The 21648-nt window shown below is 45.0% G+C and overlaps 1 protein-coding gene and 1 long non-coding RNA gene across 2 annotated transcripts; one reads left to right on the forward strand and one right to left on the reverse strand.

The window, feature by feature from the left end:
• Nucleotides 1–213: 213 nt before the first annotated feature.
• Nucleotides 214–13198, reverse strand: LOC116154455 (uncharacterized). Its single transcript, XR_004138396.2, has 3 exons — nucleotides 13005–13198; nucleotides 3606–3793; nucleotides 214–453 (listed from the first exon to the last, which is right to left on the reverse strand). It is a non-coding gene; the product is annotated as an uncharacterized LOC116154455 (long non-coding RNA).
• A 157-nt stretch (nucleotides 13199–13355) lies between these two features.
• On the forward strand, nucleotides 13356–21360 carry SOD2 (superoxide dismutase 2). The gene is made up of 5 exons (NM_001319878.1): nucleotides 13356–13393; nucleotides 13775–13977; nucleotides 17230–17346; nucleotides 19083–19262; nucleotides 21111–21360. Exons 1-5 carry the CDS (start codon nucleotides 13371–13373, stop codon nucleotides 21254–21256), a joined length of 669 nt encoding a protein of 222 aa, NP_001306807.1. The 5' UTR covers nucleotides 13356–13370; the 3' UTR covers nucleotides 21257–21360.
• Nucleotides 21361–21648: the final 288 nt, after the last annotated feature.

Here is a 21648-nt window from a genome sequence, read left to right on the forward strand (position 1 = left end):
TTTAACTTCCTATCTTCCTCTGTTCCACTCATCTGTGTCCGGTGCTGCCAGCCAAGTCCAGGCTTCATCTTTCCTCGTGAACGATCGCAACAGCCCCCACTTGGTTCCCTGCCGCCCATCAAAACCACCTGGCACTCAGCAAGCCAGCCCTTCCTAGAGTCACTGAGCGAGGGCTCGTATGGCCACCATGCAGAAAGCCAGGCTTTGACGGTGTGTGCTGCAAAGCAAGGGTTTATTTGCAGGGTATTAAGCAAGGAAGTGGGAGACACGCCTCAGATCTACTCCATCTTGGTCTTTGAGTGAGGGGTGTTTTAAAGGGGAAGAACAAAGAAACTGGGGTTAACCATCGCCTTGTGGCATTTCTCGGTTGTGGTTTGGAGAGTCAGGATGTCTCTGATTTACGATTCTCTGGCCAGGTGGTCCATGGCTCCAGGGCCTGTGAGCTCGTCTTGCCTGGAGAAACAACCAGAGTTTGTATATTAATGATGATATTTACAACAGCAACTTTAGCACATTAATGTTATCAACAACAGCAGTCTCCATCATCTGACTCCAGTTAGCACAGGATTGAGATCAGGGTGGATAAGAAAGGGATTGAGGTCAGAGGAGACAAGCAAGAGAATGAAGTTTTGGATAGAGATTTATCATAAACTCAGCAGGGAAGCTCAGTTTTAGGAAGCCTCGGTTTCACTAATACAATTCTGGGAGATTTCCACCTCTGGGGAAACGAAGCAGACGTACTTTTCCACGTTCCTCTCGCAAAGCACAACTAAAACTCCCAGACATTGCATGCGATACAACCACAGCAAGGCACGTTGGCCGGGGACCTCAGGACTCTAGGCTCTCTTTTTGCTTCATAAACCCCAGAAACAGGCAGTCTGGCAATACCAACAGGTACAGACAACACATGCCCCCCAACAAAAGCCTGCTCCCTGTAACCAAAGAACCAGGAAGACAGAACAATTTTAGACTGCAACCACTCTCTACACCAACACCACCATTTTCTCCTGCTCGGGCTTCTGAGCAAGACCCCGGCAAGCCTGGATGTGGTTAATTGGAGAGACACTAGGGCAGGGTTACCCCACAACCTGAGTACTGGAATCAGAGTCATTTGATACAATTTTTCAACAAATTGCAAAACAGGAAGTGCCTTATAGTATTCTGGGAAAGAGCATCACCTAGTGATGAACCAAAAGCAAAAGGTGTAAATACTGTGCTTCCAAGCCCTAGGTCAAAGACAAGTTCCTGTGGGCTCTTAGATCACTACACAGGCTCTGCCAGGGGAGGCAGGCAGGGGTGTGTGGTCAGAAGACACTGATGAAGCCCAAATGGAATGTGCTAGTATGTTCCAGTTCAAAGCTGGCTCACCCCATCTAGGGAGGGAAAAGCCTGAATGAGGTGTGTCATTCTGGGAAATCCAAGGTGTTGCCGGGTTTCTGGAGAGGAAAGAATACGGAAAGAGGTGTAGACAGGAAAAGAGGTGGGACACAGTGGCTACCATTTTGCTGAATGTTTACATACATTCCTTCATAGTCCTCAGCATCAGGCCCCTGGGAAGTAGGGATGGTATTGGTCCTGCTTGACAGGTGGGACAGCTGAGGCACAGAGATTAAATCACAGCACAGATAAGAAGGGGTGATCAGCTTGGATGAAGTTAAGCCGATTTCAGAGTCCACTCTTAAACACACTACAGGCTTCCCTGAGGGACGCATGCAAAAATAGAAACCTTGAGCAAGATAACAGTCCAGCTACTGCAGGGAATGTGACTGATACTGGGATAAAGTGTCCCCTGTTTGGAACATCCTTACTTTCTGCCTGGAGACCCTTGAACTGAACAACACATCTCCCTCTCAGCAGGAGAAACCTTAGACACAGAGGGAAGGGAGTTTGCTTCTGTTCCCTAGGAAACAAATGCTTAATATAACCAAACAATCCGCTAAGTCTGAGCGGCGCTCGTGCCCCAGATGGAGGCATAGCCAAACGCTCGTGCGTGCAGGCTGGGTAGGAGGCAAGCCAAGAGGGGCTGCAGTGGTCCCAGAGCCCTTTCTTGAAAAAGAAGACTGGGCTGTCCAAGGCCACGGCCAGAAGCATGGAAAACTTGGATGTGTTTAGGCAAACAAGTGTTTCCAGGGCTCAGCAGTGAGGGAGGCCGGAGGTGGAAGCGGACGCAGGTCTGAGCCGGGGGCCAAGTGGCGGCAGCTGCCGGTACTCTCCCAAGCAGGACCCCAGGCGGAAGCCCCGATGCAGAGAAGGAGACCAAGCCGCTGGAAGAGGGGCCGGGCGAGGGCCAGGAAGTGTGTGGGCCTCACACACTGAAAACAGGGAATAAGCAATAAATCCAGGATAAAGGCCAGCCAATACATGAGCTTGTTCTGTATAGAAATTTATTAGAAGGCATTAAGAAGAGGCAAATATTTAATAAGTTTTTAAAGGATAAACTATGGTATGGCTTTGCCCTAAGTATTTTTCTAAACTTTGCACTACGTCATACATGGCTTCAGCCTTGGCCTTTGGAAAATTAGAGTCAAGTGCTTTCTTGAGTGTCGTTTGGGCCGTCTCTGCCCATGTGAGTGATTGTGTAACAGCTCAGGTCACTGCCATGTTCAGCTGGGCTAATAACCTAAGTGTAATAACATAGGTCACACAGTCAAGGCATATTGTTCAGATTAATTTCAATATCTAGTGTGGCGTGGGGTGAAAATCTTCTTAGGGTCTGTGTTCACTGAAATTCTATCAGTTAATTGTATAAATGTATATTCATTATATGAGAACTTTAAAGGAGCTAAATACACCTCCCTTATTCTGTCTAATATCATTATTTAAATTCTTAGAAACATTTATGGACTCAAAAGAATAGACCTGTCTTACCTACCTAATATTTAATATTCTTATTAACTTTCAACCTGTCCTCAAATGTATTTAGCTCTTTTAAAGTTCTTAATCATTATCTTTGGTGGGGAGGGTATAGCTCAGTGGTGGAGTGCATGCCTAGCGTGCATGAGGTTCTGGGTTCAATCCCCAGTACTTCCATGAAAAATAAATAAATAAACCTAATTACTCCCCCCGAAAAAAACCAAACAAAAATTATTTTTGTACATAAAACCCATTATTAAAATTAACTTTTAAATATTCTGGGATTTAACCCTTGCAATAATAAGTACACAATTACACTTTGACAACAACACTTGCCATCAGGCATAGCCGTGACCTCAGCAGTAATCCAGCAGCTGATGTGCTGAAAAATTAGTATAATATCAATTATTTAAAATTAATTTAAATTTAAACTACTAAATGTTTTCTTAAGAGAATAATTTTATTCATTTTGAATGAAAATTCAGATTTATTCTTGAATTTCAAATGTTCATTCTGTGATGGGGCTATTTGTCTTTGACCAAACACTGATCATAACAACTGGCCACCAGCCGTTCAACCAGAGTGCATTTATTGCATTTCTAAATGTTTTAGAAAGTGACTGGTGGAATTAGCATCGTATTTCTTGGTATCCTGTGAATAATAATTTACATCTTAATATATCTTACAATGACCAGTGGTGGAATCCTTAATGTATCTACTTTTGCATGTGAAGGACACTGGTAAGTACTCACCAAGCCCACTCCTCTTCTTCCTGGTCACAGACGTGAGCTACATGGTCCTGCTTCTCTTACAGTCGGGTCTGGCCACGTGGCTGAGTTCCAGATAATGGTATGTGGGCAGAGGGGATGTATTTCCAGGCTGGGCCCATTGCACCCTTCTCATCCTCTCTCCCATTCAGGCCGGGAACACGCACACTGCACTGTGTAATGTAAACATTTTCTGTTTATCTGTCGGAGGAGGTAGTGCCACACTTACTAACACGCTTGTAAAAGAACTTCAAGAAACATTTAAAACCAACCCAGGAGGCCATAAAATGCCTAGAAGAATCTAAGTTGTATCTTTACACACAACTTTTTAAATTTAAAGGTCACATTTGGGCTGACTGGGCATGGGTGCTCTAAGGCAAGCTGGTGGCATGAGCAAATGTTCTCTAAAATCCTCACCGAAATGACTCATGGGACAGACTCGTGGGGAAAAAAATCCACATTATTGCTGAAAATCTGGAGGTCACTCAAAGACCAGAAATACGGGAGGATTTCTGGTGGCTCTAGCGATGGTAATTACATTGCGCAACAGTGACTCACAGTGTGCGGTCATAAAGTGGCTTCCTTTCTGTCCTCGAGTGTGTCATTACACCGGCCTTGTGGGCTTGTTTTTTTCTTTGCCCCTGGACCAAAATGCTGGCCCTGTGACCTTTTAAAAAATACATTCTTAGGTAATAGAAAGTCATATAACTCCTTTAAGTCGGAACACAGGCATAATATTAAATGCCCAGTCCCACGCCATGAAACTCTGACTTAAAGTTGGGACATCCCCTACTTCAGCACGAGCCTGTAGGAAGTTAGCAGCCCGCCGAGGGAGAAGGAGGTGGGAAGCTGGCTGATGTTCAGTTCCCCACCTTTCCCTTCTGCTAGCTAACTGCTAACCGAGGTTTCGGGCTTCTCCAGGGATGGAGCTGTGCTGCGGTGGGGTTGGGAGACGCGCGGGGACCTGACTTGACTACCACTGTCTTGCTCAGCAGTTGTTTAAAGCTGACTCTTCCTCTCTTGGATTTGGAGACCACCCGTCACTGAGGATGTCTCACCTGAAGTTCAGTCTAAAAACTGAGGGACTGTATCCTGTTCCAGGAAAACTTAAGAAAAGAAACCCAGATTTCTGCCTTGGACTTGAAAAGTTAAAGCTGAACCTAAAAGAAAACCAGGCCAATGGAAAGCCAGATTTTACAAAAATGGACATTATGTCCCAAAGACCAGGCATTTCAACACAACTTCCAAAGCACGCTCAAAGAGATACTTGTTCTTTAGTTAGCACTAAGAGATGGAAGTCTTCTGTGTGCTCAAAACAGCTGGAGTCAGAATGAAACATCACACACTTTTAAACAATGCATTTCAAATTAAAGCATGCAAATGCATATTCATTCAATACTTTTCATATGAAGAGCCAGAACTAATGATGCATGGCCTATGATTTCCATTCTCAATTCTCTAAAGTGGGAACTTAGACGTTTAAACAGCAATCAGATCCTTCAACCATTTAATGGTTTTCCCATTGTTGTATGTTTGTTTTGCCCACATCTAACTGAACAGTGATGATTTCTAGTGGCTCACCTTTATTGAGTCTTCACAAAGCATTCAATTTAGTTTTCATTAAAATAACTTCCTTTTCACACTCATATTTTATCACTGTACTTAGTACTTAATTAATTTACATAATTTCAATAACTGGTAAATAAGTAAAACGAGGCATGAACCTGTTTTGGGAGGAAATACACCTGACTCTCGGCAAGCATCCGACTCAGCTGTTGGGGACAATGGTGAGTGATCTGGCCCTGATCACTCGTGGGCTCTCTGGGCATCTGTCACAATGCTCTACAGAGGGAGGGGAGAACGTGTTAATCTGGAAAGTTGTTGAAGTGGGTTGTGTATTAAAAATCTTCTACCTTATTTATTCTGCCCGAAACAGCCTGGTGTAGTGGAAAAATCATGGACCTTGGGGTCAAACAGACCTAGGTTTAAAATTTTGTATTGTTTGTTTACAGTTCAGGGACTGTGGGAAAATTACTTAATCTTTCTGAATCTCAGTTTCCTTATTTTAAAAGTTGATAAACTATTCATGAGAGTTAAACAAAATCAGTTAGTAAAGATCCTGGTACAAAGGTGCTCAGTAAACAATAGTTGTTACTATTACTCTTCTGTGTGGTGGCTTCCCCGTTGCTGTCCTGCTCATTGAACATCTGGTTCACCAACCTGTTTCCCCATGTTGCCCAGCGTCCCAATGTGTTGCTCACAGCTGCTCAAGTAATGCCTCCCAGAGGGCACTAGTAATTGCTCACTACTGTGTTTACCCCTGTGACTCACACTTGTGGGCAGTGATGTAAGGATCTTTTTCCTTTTGCAGGTTCAAGAGTTCTTTCCCAGGTTGTTGTCATCATTTGGCCTAAGTTTGCTCCAATTTATTGGTTTTCTCCCATTTTAGTTTTTCTTTAAAAAATTTTTCTTTATTTATTTTTCTTCAAGTAAGTTGATTTACAAGGTTGTGTTCGTTTCAGGTGTATAGCAAAGTGAATAACTGAATATATATATGTATATTCTTTTCCAACTATTTTTTCTTACAACAGTTAAGAACTTCTTTAATCTCCCTGAGAGGTAATCTGTCTTGCTACTAATCGTAAACTCATCAGAGCAAGCTTCAATGCAGTACTGTATGGAGGCTGGGAAGACTTGAACACAGAGGAGCTGGGGTACCATCACACACAGTGAGCAAACTGTGCCTCATGCATCAACAGCCTGGCGCCTGGACATCTCTGATCTTCTTTTGAGCCCCTCTTGGACCCTCATTCTCCTCCTAAACTTTGCCTCCTGACTCACTCACTTGGTTTGATGTTTTGTAATAGTTTTACCTTTGGGACAGTGGTTCTCAGCTGGGGGTGATATGGCACCCAGGAAACATTTGGGACATTTTTGGTTGACACAACTGGAGGTGGGTGAGTGCTACTGGCATCTGGTAGGTAGTGGCCGGGGAGGCAGATAAATACCCTACAATATAGGACAGTCCCACAACGGACAGTTGTCTGGTCCAAAATGTCAACAGTGCCAAGGTTGAGGTTGAACCCCCTGCTGTCTGGGTTCTGGCTTTGACCCCAGACTCCAGCCTTTGGGTAGCCTCAGGCCTTCCCATCAGCACCCCCAGACACCAGTACCCTTCCTGGGGAATAGGCTCTGCAGGACTATGACAAAACTCCTGAGGGTGGGGATGATGGCTGGTTCTACACCCAGCTCACAACAGGCTTAGCACCCAGAGGACAGTCAATGCAGGGTTGTTTAGTAAGTAAGAATAGAACATGAAGGTTAAAGCACCGATTGAAGTCCTTTCTCATCCGCCCTCCAACTCCAACTAAGAGTCAGTTGCTACTGAAAGCAAGATTATGAATTTCCCAAAGCCTGGACCAAAGGTGGAGAGGCCCATGTTCTGGGCAGGCTGTGCAGGTTTGGCAGCTTTTCCCATCAGGAAATATAGAAGTGGTGGGGGGAGGGTATAGCATGCATGAAGTCCTGGGTTCAATCCCCGGCACCTCCATTAAAAATAAATATATAAATATATTACTTCCCCCCAAACAAACAAACAAAATTTTAAAAAGGAAATACAGAGTGGGGGTTGGAGCAAAATTAGAGCTGTCTCAGGCTTTAACAGTGTTGGGCTCCATCTTTCCCCACTTTGCTCCACCCTCATGCCCTTGGAGGAAGGCGGTGGTGGGACACACGCACCCTGTGCACTAAGGGTGAACTTGGACACCAGAGCCCACTTTTCATCAGGACATTCGGAAGGTGGGAGTACCAGCTGGTCTCAAAGGGCCCATGGCAAGGAAGCATGGACCAGGCTACGCCGGAGGCTGCAAGGCCGATCAAAGGAACATTCATCCAGAAAAGGGGAAGGGGGGCCAAACAGCAGCATGATCACCCCTGGGCACATGCCGGGGAAATGTGACAGAAAGCCACTCGGGGTGGAGCCGAACCAGATGTGTCTCCTTTACCAAAACTCCAACATGTAGGGGGCCATTAAAATGAAGTTGAGCCAGACCAAGAGGGAACACACGTCTTCCCTGTCAGCCCCTGACTGTGGGTGGAGCTGGCATCACTAGTACCTGGGGCCAGATGACACCAAAGTGGGAGCCAGCTGAGAAGGGCCGTCCCTCCTGAACACAGACACCCCCTCCCCTTTCTGCGATGGGAGCTGGCAAGGCTCTGAAGAAGCAGCGCAGGGAGGAGAGGGGAGTGCTGCGGGGGAAGTCTCTGCGGGGGAGGCGGGGAAGGAGACCCTGTGATTCCGATGATGAACTCCACAGTGGCTGACAGTTTGATACCAGATAGGATTACAGAAATCACTGAACCGCTGAATTACTTTGCTTGGGTTGCGGTAACAAAATACCACAGACTGGGTGGTTTAAACAACAGAAAGTTATTTCCTGACAGTTCTGGAGGCTGGGAGTCTGCCACCAAGGTGTTGGCAGGACAGGTTTCTCCTTAGGTCTCTCTTCCTGGCTTGCAGATGGTCACCTGCCTACCGTGTCCTCCCATGGCCACCCCTTGGCCTGTGCGTCTATGTCCTCAACCCCTTTCTTATAAGGACCCCAGTCCCACTAGTTTAGCGCCCACCCTAATGCTCTCCCTTTTAAAGGCTCTATCTCCAAATACAGTCACACTGTGAGATACTGGAAGTTAGGACTTCAACATATGAATTTGGAGGGATACAATAAAGCCCATGACAACTGAATTAAATTCTAAACTGGTCTGGGACAAAACTAAGATGTCTGATCAAGGGGAACTGGAATATTCAGGGCCAAGGCTGGGGTTAAGAGAGCCTCCAGATAATATATCACTGAGAGGAAACTCTTCAAATTCAATGCAGGAGTAATCCATCAACCTTCTCATAATTAACCAGAGCATCTTGTACCAATATAGCTGACTAGTTCCTTAAATTAATATTCTTAGGGTAAAACTATTGGTTTATTTTACATGATTTTATTTAATTTCCTACCAAAGGGCCAGTGCAGATGTAAGCCAGCACCAGAGTAGGGTGATGCTGGCCAGGATGGCTAGAGTTCTGGGACACGCCTGAGATGGGACCCAGTGTCTGTACTGTTGTCAGTGGACCAAGTTCTAGCGTGAACCTCCCTGGTATATGAGGCCACGCCTCCTGCATACCGACTGTGGTCTCTCAGAGTGGACCTCATGGTGGGGGTGCAGTCCCTGTCATTTGCTGGCCAGGAGATGTAGTTGGCCTGATCTCCTTATGCTCGGTCATTGCCCTCAGTGGTCAAGGTCAATTCATCATGGGTAGCTCTTGAGAGTTATTCTTAGAACTGAATTCCATCTCACTCCATGATAAATCCTGGGCTTTTAATTGGAATTCAGTGGTGTAATGACTAACAAATCTCCCCACCCTTTACATGGAATGCATTGCCCATGTTGTTTTTTACCTGGTGCGATGGTTAGTTTTAGGTGTCAACTTGGAGGGTATTTTGGATGAGATTAACATTTAAATCGGTGAATTTCTTGGTAAAGCAGGCTGTCCTCCATACTGTGGGTGGGCCTCATCCAATCAGTTGAAGGCTTAAAGAGAATAAAAACTGAACTCCCTCCAGCAAGACAGCGTTCTCCAGCAGATGCCTTCACACGGAACTGCACCGTTGGCTCTCCTGGGTCTCTGGCCTGCCGGTTCACACTACAGATTTTGGACTTGCCAGCCTCCAAAATCGCATGAGCCAGTTCCCTACAATACGTCTCTTTCTCTCTATGCACACATCTTACTGGTTCTGTTGCTCTGGAGAACCTGGACTAATTGACCTGATGGAATGATGGTGGAAATTCATCCCCCTGAAGGGGCAGACGTGGCAGAGTTTTCATGCAGGGATCTTATGGAGGCACCTCCTGGACTCTAAATATGGGAAAACCTTTCTCTTCACTCTTCCTCCATTCTGTTCTGTTTTCCCAGGTTCACAGCCAGCCAGTCTGATTCTCTCCACAGACAAGGGTGGGAAGAGTCAGTCAGGTGGGTTGGTGCCAAGGGGTGCACCAGGAAGCTGGGTCTTTACTGCAGCTAAGAAGCAAATAGGATTGAAGGCGCAAATGACCCAAGGGACCAGAGGACCAGTTCAAACTTCAGGTCCAAGAGCTATGACCTAAGTTATGCAAGAGATGAGGCCACAGATCAATCAGGAGTTGAGGAGACAGGAATAAGTTGGGAAAAGGCACAGGAGGTGGTTTCAAACATTGGGCTGCAAACAAGAAAAGAGCTGGGCTCAATTTTATTGGGGGCAAGGAATGCGGCAGAGGGCGTGGTGGCTGCTTAAAGGCACAGGCACGCCAGTGCTGAGAGCGGAGAGAATATTCAAAGCCCAGCTCTGCTAGCTGTTAGCTCTGTGTGTGACCTTGGTCAAGTCACTTACCATCTTAGTGCAAAAGAGTAATAAGAAGCCAATTTACAGAGGTGTTGTGTGAATTAGGAGATGATATGGAGCATTGGACCTGGTACCTAGCACACACTGAGGATCTTCTCAGTCACCTCAGCTCCCTTCTCCCTTCACGGACACGTCAATCGACCACATGTTCAATAAAACACTTCTGTTCTGAGCCAGCCTTCCCCTTTCCCTTTTAGTAGTTAATGTGTTCGAGGATGCAGTCTATAATCAGCCTGATGAGGCAGGGAAAAAAAGCTCACTTGGAAATCTTTATTAATGATACTATATCTCTACCATCATCTTCTCTTTCAGCCTAGATCATTGATTTCATTTTAGCAATTTAAGTACTACTCTTGGTCCTATTAGCAATCCCAGTTATGCAAAGGGAAAGTTGGTACAGCAATTTTCACTTAGATTCCTGCCTGGGTAAGATTTGTGATACAAGGGGTGAAAAGAAAAAAGAGAGAGACAGACAGAGACAGAAACAGAGAGAGGGAAAGGGTGTAGTTGAAGTTAACCCATCAGCAGCCAGAGTTCACAGCCAAGCATAGAAAAAACGCCCTGCAGAAGGATATGTGGCATGGACTGCTGTTTTCCAATCCACTACTCATTTCCCCTTCGGTTAAAGAATTCCATATCGTTTCAGACTGGAAATTTACACAGCTGAATGATCACATCTCCCAGCCTCTTGTGTAGCTAGGTTCAGCCTCCTAACTAAATTCTGAGTGGAATTTCTTGGGTGAATCTATCACAAAGGGTCCTTAAAAGGGAGCCAGCTGGGGCCCACCTTTTGTCCTTCCCTCTGCATGGACAGGAGGTGAGATGGCTGGTGCTCTAGAAGCTGTCAAGGACCACAAGGCAACTCTGAGGACAGAGGAGCCTGGTTCCTTGAAGACTTCATGACACTGTCATCCCAGCCCTGGACTACCTACTCCAGATCTCTCTTACATGAAGGAATACACTCTTCTGTGTTTGAGGCACTGTGACTGCGTCTCTGTCACTAGGATATGAATGCAATTAATAACTAACTCAAAATGATTTCATCTCAATCCACATTTTGCCTTCTCCAGACAACATGTTGGTCTAGACTGTAATGAATCTGAGGATGGCTGGGAAGTAACCTCGGTAAGTTTACTGAGGGGAAATCCATAATTATGGTGCCCTGATGTAGCAGGTGACATCCTGAGCTGGCAGGAGGAATTTAGGACAGACCCCAGCCAACTGTAATCTAACTCCTTCTTACAGTGGTCAGCTAAGAAAGAAAAAGAGGACTGTTTATTGAGTGTAAGAAAATCCCCATTACTTCTTGTACCCCCCAAACCCTTGGTCTCAATCCTGGTCACTTTCACAGTTGGAGTAATCTGGAAGGATGTGGCTGATGACAGCTATGATGTTAGAGACACTTTTATTTGACTACTAATGTCACTTCCCCACAGCGCAATCTTTGTTGCTTGTCCAAAGGGGGAGGAGTTCAATTTATATCTCAAAGTATCATCAGCTGGAGGAGGTGGGTATAGCTCAAGGTGGTAGAGTGCATGCTTAGCATGCATGAGGTCCCGGGTTCAATCCCCAGTACCTCCTCTTAAAAAAGTAAATAAATAAATAAACCTAATTATCCCCCCCCAAAAGTATCACCATCTGTATAAACAAGAAGTACATCAGTGCAGCCTGGCTGGGCTCAGTCTCCTTACGGTGATGTGATGTTTTGTTTTCACTAGAGCAAGTCCTTGTATTAGTGACTGATCTGTCACTGAATTCAGTTGATTCATCCTTAAAAATGCCCTTTTCTTCCAGATCCCATAGCGAGTACCTTAAACCGGCTCTTGTAACTCATGCTAGGATTCCTGCAACAGCTTTCCAACTAGCCTGCACCTCCAATCAGTGCCAGACTCTCTTGCCTGAAAAACTACTTTCCATGTCCCCCACTTCAGCTGAAATGCTTCTCAATTTCCCATTATCCTATGATTGAGTTTTAAGGACACCCAGAACCTAGTCCCAACCTGAATTTCCTCCTTCCTCTGGTCACATTCTGCTGACTGTCAGCAAGCCCTGCCTTCTTGCTGGGAAGCAGTGCTGGGTGGTTCTCCTTTGCTGTGCCCCTAGTCATCCCAAAGCCTAGTCATCTTTGGGCAGGGGTGGGGTAAGGGCTGTGAAGGGCCTGGGAGGGAGTAACAGAAACTATTCAACACCTACTATCTGCTTCCTTTTCCATAATTCTATTCAGTAAAGGTCCCACTCAGGCCATGAAGTGTAAAGCTTCCCTAACTTCTATACAGGGAGAATTTTACACAATTCAGCATTGGTTTTTCAATTGTTAAGAAAGCAGTTGATACTTCCAGTTTATTAGATATAAGACACTGCAGGAAAGAATTTTCTGTTGTACTTCTTTTATGTTCTCCCAACAAGCACTCAAGACTTGGCCGCTAAAGCTCGGTAATCAACAAAGTATGAACTTCGGGTCCTAATCCCAAATCTTTCACTTATTAACTGTGAGACCAGGGCAACCTGCTTAACCTCACTGTGCTCAAGAACTGTCTCCTGAAATCAGCGATACCTACCCTAGGGGTGAAATAAGGATAAATGTATGTAAACCCTGCAGCGCAGTCCTTTTACATCGTGGGGGTTCAGTAACACTACTATCAGGCCTGGCGGAGGTCCCAAGGTCAGCTCACTAGGAAAGGTCACTCCGGGCAGCTGTTGGAGGGGCACTGGGCCTACATCTTATCAGCAGCGCCAGGGCCTCACCAGCCCGCTGGGGCGCTCCGAGGCAGGGAAGGAAACTCGAGGCTTTCCTTAGTGGAGGTCGCAGGACCCCGTGGCTGCCCAACACACCGCAGCAGGAAAGGGGCGGGAACCAACCGGCCGGCTAATCCCCAGCTCGCCGTGGTGGGTAGAGCCCTGCACCTCGACCCCGTAGGGCGGGTCCCTCGCGGGGCGGGACAGAGGGACGTACCATCTCAGGCCAAGCGCGGGGGGGGGCCCTCTGCGGCCTTCCCTCTCGGCGACAAGTCCAGAAGCGCGGAAGCGGGCATCCTGGTTCGAGCAGACGCTGGAGAAAGTGCAGGATTCCCTTTTATCGCGTGCCCTGGTCTCAGAGCGTGGGCGGGGGCCGGCAGCGTAGACCCTCGGACCTCGCACCCCCCGCGCCTCCCTGGGGTGGGAGCGGCGAGCGCAGGGGGCGGGGCTGCGGCAGGCTCAGGGGGCGGGGCCGAGGCCGGCGGCAGTGTCCTTGTGGCGCGGCCCAGGACGCTGGCCCAAACGCGGCTGTCAGCGCGGCGCGGCGGCTTGATCTTCAAGAGACCTGCGGGCGGCGTCCACCATGTTGTGCCGGGCGGCGTGCAGGTGAGGCGCCGGGCGGCGGGCGCAGTGGGGATGCAGCCCTGGCCCCGCGAGCGAAGGCCCCCGCTGCCTCCGCTGCCTCCGACTCTGCCTCCGGCCCGGGCCCACCCGCGGGGTCCAGGCCACCTTCGGGGTCCCGGCGTCGCGGGGCGGGGCTGGGAGGGCGGCCCGGCCTGACTCAGGTGTCGACCAAGCGCGTCCAGGTGCCGGCCGGGTGCGGGACCGCAGCGTTGGTTTAATGCTTCAAAGACTGGACGGCTAAAGAGCTAACGATAGAAAGCCCCCGGTGCGCAGGTGCCTCTAGCCCGGTCTGCTGAGACCGGCACGCGGGTTAAAGGGAGCTGCCCACGTAAGCGGATCGGTTTGTGTGTGCTCTCTTTGCAGCGCGAGCAGGAAGCTGGTGCCGGCTTTGGGGTCGCTGGGTTCCAGGCAGAAGCACAGCCTCCCCGACCTGCCCTACGACTATGGCGCCCTGGAGCCTCATATCAACGCCGAGATCATGCAGCTGCACCACAGCAAGCACCACGCGGCCTACGTGAATAACCTGAATGTCGCCGAGGAGAAGTATCAGGAGGCGCTGGAGAAGGGTAGGTGCCGGGCGGCCTGACATTGAGAAACTGGCTTCAGGGAAAAGTGGCAGCGAGGCGTGTCTCGGTAAAGACATGACCCTCCCTCCATTCAGTAGAACCGCTTCACGTGTTCGTGCATTGACTTAGGGGGCAGAATTCACATGGAGAATATCCGTTTTCTGGGGAACTGAGACAGGCTTGTATTTATCTGCTGATATTTGAGATTCAATGAAAATGTACTATGGAGTTAGTTTTTTTTCTTTCAAAAAAGAGCTCAGTTGACAAAACAGTAGTGCGTGGACCTTTTTGTGTTTTGCGTCTGGGGGTGTGTATGGGAATACTGTGTTTTAATGTTTCTATACAAAATAGTATTACACTTTCAATCTATTAGTTGATCAATGGTTTGCCCGAGGGAAGTAATTGACAGTCATGTTTCCAGACTGTACGTGTGGCATAAGCTATGCAGTTAAAAGCGTGTTTTTCTTAAGTGTATTTTTATTGAATTTCAGTCCTGTGACTTGTGTTGAGTAAGTTTTGGACAGTGATATCTTGTTGACTGGGGGCATCTAGTGGGAAAATGTAGTATTTCAGTCTGATTGTGTAAGAGGTAATAAGCAAAACAAAAAGAAGAGGAAGTTGCCACATTCTGGAAGCTTACTTGTGAAATCAGAAGAACTACAAATAGGGGGAAGAAAAAGTCTCCCAGTACGGGAAAAAGTTCTATGATTTAGGGAAAAACAAATGCGGGAAGTATGTGGTCATGATGAGAGGCTGGGGCAAATCCCAGTTGTGAAAGTATTTCCTGCAGGACATCTGACACCCATGGACCTTTCTCATAAGTGTGTTAAATATTGCTTAGCTTCAGCCCTTTTCTTGTGCAGTTGAAGCTTTACTTGCTTAATGAAAGCCATTGGGAAAAAAGCTTTACTATATTAAATTTACTATATTAATAAGTATTTGCAGAGCACTCCTTTATTTAAAAAATATTTTAGAAATCATTAAGGAGTTAATTTTTTTTCCTTTTTTTTTTGGTGGGTGGAGGTAATTAGGTTTATTTATCTTAATGGAGGTGCTGGGGATTGAACCTAGGACCTCGTGCATGATAAGCATACGCTCTACCACTGTGCTATACACTTCCCCAAGGAGTTAAATTTTGTTTGAAAATTTGGGGAAAAAGAAGAGTATAAGGAAAATAACGTCATTGATCTTATCACATCTAAGTATCGTAAATACTTTTCAAAGAAAAGTACTTTTATCATGTTTAACAGTGGAAAAAAAAACATTGAACTTCAGAAGAGTGTTCTTGAAAGCAGATATTAACTTCCACAACTTTATATTAAAATTTAAAAATGATTAAACTTTAAAAGATAGTGATTAAACACGTTCTCAATAAGCATGTTTCTTTCGCACTTGAAATATTTAGTTATTGCTGACTTATTAAAAAACAATATAAAGTTACATCTATTATTTTAGGGTGATTCTCCAAGAAAAATGAATAAGGGAAACACTGATCAGTGAGAACATTATTTTGTAAACATGACAACAACGACGAAAAGCTGACGTCTTAAACAACTCTCAGAGATTGTATTTAGATATCACCGGTCCTCCCCGCCTTACTGAATGGCTAAAAAGCTGGATGTTTCCTGTTTGAGAAAGCGGCAGTCCTTCCGTGTCTGAGCATGCGCTCACCGTGGGACTCAAAGGCTTGCGGTTATGTAAACGCCCCGGGGCGGAGCTCGCTGTGGTTGCTGGCGTCCTTCACTTTGCCTCTGGGTGTCTTGTGAACCCCGAGCGCCTCATATGTATTGAACAAGGGAATTCCCATTTTTCCTAATAGTTAAGTGAACCTGTGGCTTCACGAAGACATAGGAAAAAATATTTTATTTTGCCTACTTGTTGAGCAAGGCAGGAAAAAACGGCTTCAAACATGATACTCTTTTTAAGTATAGCTGTCAGAGGGTTTTTTTCCCCCATGGAAACTACACTCAGTATTCAAGAGTGCGTGCTACTTATGAGGCAGTATGTTGGGCGGCCGGGAGAGGGCAGTGCGCGAGAGTCCTTGTCCTCCCTGGGGCTCTCCTTCCAGCAGGGAGGCAGGTGACCAAGTACATATGGAGAATGCTGGGGCTTGTCAGTCCCATCGGGAAAAACAGCAGGGGAAGTGGTCTGGGAGAGGGTGGGGTTTGCCCATTTTATATTGTGCTTGGTGACCCTTATGATGAGGTTGACGGTTCAGAGGAGACTTGATGGAGAAGCGGGGGAGTGAACCACGAGGCTGCCTCCAGGAAGACTGTTCCCGCACAGTCAGTGGAAGCCCTAAGCTGGGAACATGCCAGGCTTATCATGTGAGCGCCAGGAGGCCGTTGTGACTGGAGCTGGGCCGGTGAGGAGATGGAGAGTGTCGGCTGATGTGCACCTCTGTACCGATTGTGAGGACTTGGGGTTCACTCTGGAAAGAGCAGCCTTTGGAGGGGTTTGCCTGGAGATGTGCCATGATGAGTTCGGGGTCTAGAGGAGCCCTCTGGCCACTGTGTTGAGAATAGACTGTGGGGGGGCAGAGGTGGTAGCAGAATACCACTGAGAGACGGTGGCCTGCGAGCCCGGAGGGGGGGGGAGATGCTGCTGGTTGCATCAGAAGAAGGAGGAAGGGATGAGGTTCTGCACGTGTTTTAAAGGTGGAGCTGGCTATGCTGGTGGATGTGCTGCTGTTTTGGAGATGGGGTGTGAGAGAAGCAGCTGGCACTTCCTGAGATGGGGAAGGCCATTGGAGGAGTAAGTTTGGGGTTGCAAGTCAGTTCAGTTTTGAATCAGTTGAGTTGTTTTGTAACATTGAAATATTTCCCAGCGAATAGTTGTCTATTTAAACACTTTCCGTATCATCTGTATAATAGGGGCCATATATTTTATAGCATTCTATTATTTCTCTTTGTTCTCTCCGTAATTTCATTTACTGAAATCTTTTATAACCAAGAAAACTGAGTTCTTTGAAGCCCAGGAGTGAATTTTCTACTAGCGTTGCTCCTCTGCTGACTTCTCAGTAGTTGTTTGGCACGTTATTAGTTGCACTGAGAATCCACTGAGACATATATTTTTGGGAAGGTTATTTGTTTTTTTGAGAGGGTAGAATCTTGAAATTATGGAATTTTGAGACCAAGAGGGATGTTACAGATAAGCTGGTCCAATTATCTGACATTTTACGAAGAAATAGTGTATAGAATGGTTGAAAAGTAAGAATTAAAAAAAAAATGTGTTTGTGTTTTAACCTTTCAGGTGACATTACAGCTCAGGTAGCTCTGCAGCCGGCAATAAAGTTCAACGGTGGAGGCCATGTCAATCATTCCATTTTCTGGACAAACCTGAGTCCTAATGGTGGAGGAGAACCCAAAGGTCGGTTTCTACTAGGGCAACCTTAGCCCGTTTTGTGCACTATAGGAATGACGGTTGAATTCTTTAAGTTACCTGGCTTGTCCCTGAGATATTTTAATGGCATGTCTTTCACAGCAAGGAAGAACAGAAAGCTGTAACTTTCAAAGGGCACACAAGCGAGTGGAGAAGCCATTCAGGGAGTTACAGCATCAGATTTTATACACACACATACACACATAATGGCACGTATGCTGTCACCCTTTGGTTGAAATGTACTGTACTTCCCAGTAAGGACAGACTGAGAAACTTAGTTTTTAGAAAAGACGAGCCTTGACTTACCAGCCTAGGCCTTGGGGGAGGTGCTTAATCCTTCTGCGCCTCACTTTCTTCATCTGTATGATACGGGGAGAATGGGGCTGTTTTGAGAGTTAAGTAAGTTATTATAAAATAATGCCTCTTGTTATTCTTTTACTACTCTACCTAATTGATAAAAAGTCAGTTGTCCCAGAAGATGAGGTTTTCCAGGACAACCGCAGGTAACGAGGGAGTACAGAGCTGATGGTCTTGTTCGCTCTACTTGTTTACTTGACTTCTTGTGTCGCACGTGGAGGCCCAGGTGACTTTCATCATCCTCCCCACCCCAGGGAAGGCATGGGGCGTACATCTAGCTCTCCTTTGTATCTGGGCTCCTGACATGTACCCTAAGTTTCTGGGTGGTTTTTTGTTTGTTTGTGTATAATTATGTTATAGAAGGCATCTTATGCACTTAAAATAAGCAGTTTCATTTGGAAGTAAGGATGGATGGAGTAAGTATGGGAAACTGGATAGTTTATTTTTTCTGAATTAGGGCTTCAGACCGTGACTTAATACTTTTGAGGCTTTGTGAGTTACCAGAATATCAGATGCACCTGTATTCAGCTAACAGGTTTTGGTACTCCTGCCATTTTGTGTTATCTCTACCACTTTGTACTATCATTTCTTTCTTTTTTTCTTTTTTAATTTTTTGGGGGGCTTAATTAGGTTTACTTATTTATTTATTTTTAGAGGAGGTACTGGGGATTGAACCCAGGACCTTGTGTATGCTAAGCATGCGCTCTACCACTTGATCTATATACCCTCCCCCTATACTGTCATTTCTGCTTGTAATAGATGATTACTTTTAAACCAGATAGAGTAAGAGAAGTGATATTTTTGGCTTGGTTCATTTAGTTATGTGCTCAATCTAGAATTATATTCTATATTGCTACAGAATAAAAAGGGAGATAGCTATTAAGGTGTGCCCATAGTGCACTGATAGAAGGTAGAATCACTCTTTAAAATAATATAATTGAGATAGGAAGGATCTGGGCTGCCTTGGAGAAGAAGCAGATAACAACCATAACGTTTTCTTCCCACACTGAGATAGAGCAGGTAGGGGAGAAGTCAAAGTAAAATTTTCTATTGAAGGGGGGAAAAAAAAGCTAATGAAAAATGTTATTTCTTTCCTTGTTGAAATAGAGTGAGTGAAGAAATCTCTCTTGTAATATGTTTCAGTAACAAACATGTGAGTTAAAATTGTGGGACCTTAATGACATTGGTGTCAGGGCAGGAGTAACACTGTTCTGTAGGCTCACTGGGTTGTGTAATATTTTCTGTATGTTGTCTGGTTGTATCTTGGGCCATATGATAGGAATGTTTGAATATGTATAATAGAATATTTTATTGTAATTGGTGCGATCTGTTGATTTGTGGATGTTTTTGGATTTTCTTTTAAATAGGGGAATTACTGGAAGCCATCAACCGTGACTTTGGTTCCTTCAGCAAATTTAAGGAGAAGTTGACCGCTGTATCCGTTGGCGTCCAAGGCTCGGGTTGGGGTTGGCTTGGTTTCAATAAGGAACAGGGACGCTTACAGATTGCTGCTTGTTCTAACCAGGATCCCTTGCAAGGAACAACAGGTTAGGTTTGAGAATTGTTACACATTTATTCAGAAGAGATGGTTCACTATAAAGTGTTTACCTTAAAATAAGGAAGACTAGTGCTGTTTAAACCTGTTTTGAGCAATATGAATCTGAGCATATCTTCACATGGGATTCCCAGAGTCTTGTGTGAGCAAAAATGCTGTGTAAGTCCTTGATGCTTTGTAAAATTCCACATGTAATACATTAACAAAAATGTTTGAAACATAAACTCTACTTCATTTGACAGAGAATTAGTTTCAGCTTACGTAATTAATTACATGCACTAAAATAAAAAACTAAAATTAGATAAACAACATGAAGGAGGAAAAGACGTATAGGCTGAATCTGACTCAGACCTTGGACCCTCATCCCCTCTGCTGAGCACTTGTGGTGAAACTGGAACCAGAGCTCCGGTTTTCAGACCTCTGCCTTTATGAAGCTGTTTGATATAGGAACAGATTTGGCTCAGACACTGCAAGCTGGGCTCACCAGATCCTTTTTTTATGTTGAGCCACATTGAAATAGAAGCTCTTTAGGAAACAGTCATGAGGCAAGTTAGCTGCAACTAACTTAACAAGTCATAAAGCAAGTTGGCTGGAACTTTGATGTAAGGTGGTGTCTTAACATCAATCAGCAGTGGGTCTCAGTCATATTGCTGCCTCTGCACATGTTAGGAGACTTGCCTACGTGACTCACTACCCTGGATGTTTTCAGGTTTAGCCAGAATCTCAATTTCTAAAAGCAACCAAAGATTTGTGAGCACAGTGCTATAGAGAGCCTGGTACCTGGCTGGAAGGGCTGTCATTGGCAGGTGAATCCTAGCTACACCTTGAAGAAAGCTCACTAGCATAGAAGTGAGTGAGAATTGTGGCAATTTATTTATGGGAAAAATCATTTATTAAGTTTGGGTACTTTAATTATTAATAATAAATTATTAGTGACATACTTCACAACTGATTAAGACATAGTGGTTGATGATTGTTTTCCAAGAGGAGAGCTTTCAGTTTGTGCGATTTTTTAAATGAATGTTTTATAGATATAACTCATTGTTCATGTACACAATTCAATTTTGGGAAACTGTATCTTTTTCTTTAGTCCTATTCAGTTTCCCTTGTTAACTTATTCTTTCTGTTAGTGTCTTTATAAATGCTCTGTATTCTCTACGACTAACATCAGCCCAGGGGAGGCGGGCAGGTGTCTCATACACCAGCCTCCCCTCCCGCCCTTGACCCAATGAGGACAGCTGAGAACTGGCTCTTGGATAAATCTGTTGTTTTTTTTGAGGGGTGGGGGGAATTAGGTAATTTAATTATTTGTTTTTGAGGGGTGGGGGAAGCAATTATGTTTATTTATTTTATTTTTAGTGGAGGTACTGGGGATTGAACCCAGGACCTTGTGCATGCTAAGCATGTGCTCTACCACTGAGCTATACCCTCCCCCTTATTTATCTGTTTTTAATGGAGGTAGTGGGGACTGAACCCAGGACCTTGTGCATGCTAGGCACACACTCTACTGCTGAGCTATACTTTCCCCCTAAATCTGTTGATATTTTAAGAACAGCATTTAAAATACTGTGGCTAATTGATTTTTCCTGTCTGTTTTAATTATTTTTTTTTTTACTATTTATCACATTTTCTTCCAAAGAGTAAAGTTTAAAATCTTTTGATAGGATCTTTATTCTTATGCTGATTTCTGATTTATACAACAAACGGGAAAATGGATGAGAACATTGTAAAGGGTAATTATTTTGTGTGTGTAGGATAATTAAAGTTTAAAGCGAGAAGACAGTGTTTTAGATTGAAACTCACCGTTTTTGCTTCTTTTCCCTTCTTTTCTTTCCCATAGGTCTTATTCCATTGCTGGGAATTGATGTGTGGGAGCACGCTTACTACCTTCAGTATAAAAATGTTAGACCTGATTACCTGAAAGCTATTTGGAATGTAATCAGCTGGGAGAATGTAACTCAGAGATACCTGGCGTGCAAAAAGTAGAGCGTCAGCCTTACCCTGAGTACACGGAGCTCCTTATGACTATAGTAGTGCAGAGTCCCGCGGTATACCAGTAAGCTGCTCTGTTGTAGCGTTTCTGAATGTAGCTTATTCAGATAACTGATAAAAATAATTTACTGCTAGGAGCAATTTCCTTTAAAATGTTGTTTTTAGGCAACTCTTTGAAAATGTTAAATGCTTTGTGTGATTTAGTCTTTCGATTGAGCAGCATTTTTTTCAGAGAGCTAAAGTAGCTAGGAGGTTATAATTGCCATCGTAAAACCATCAAAAATATTTCATCCTGGTATTGTTGGGGCCTCCAAGAAAGCCTTTCTAATACTGTCCTATTGCAGTTACAGAAAACCTAGTTTTTTTTTGCCCTAGTTGTTTAATAA

Source organism: Camelus dromedarius, chromosome 6 (assembly GCF_036321535.1).
Source record: "Camelus dromedarius isolate mCamDro1 chromosome 6, mCamDro1.pat, whole genome shotgun sequence".
NCBI classification, from domain to species: Eukaryota; Metazoa; Chordata; class Mammalia; order Artiodactyla; family Camelidae; genus Camelus; species Camelus dromedarius.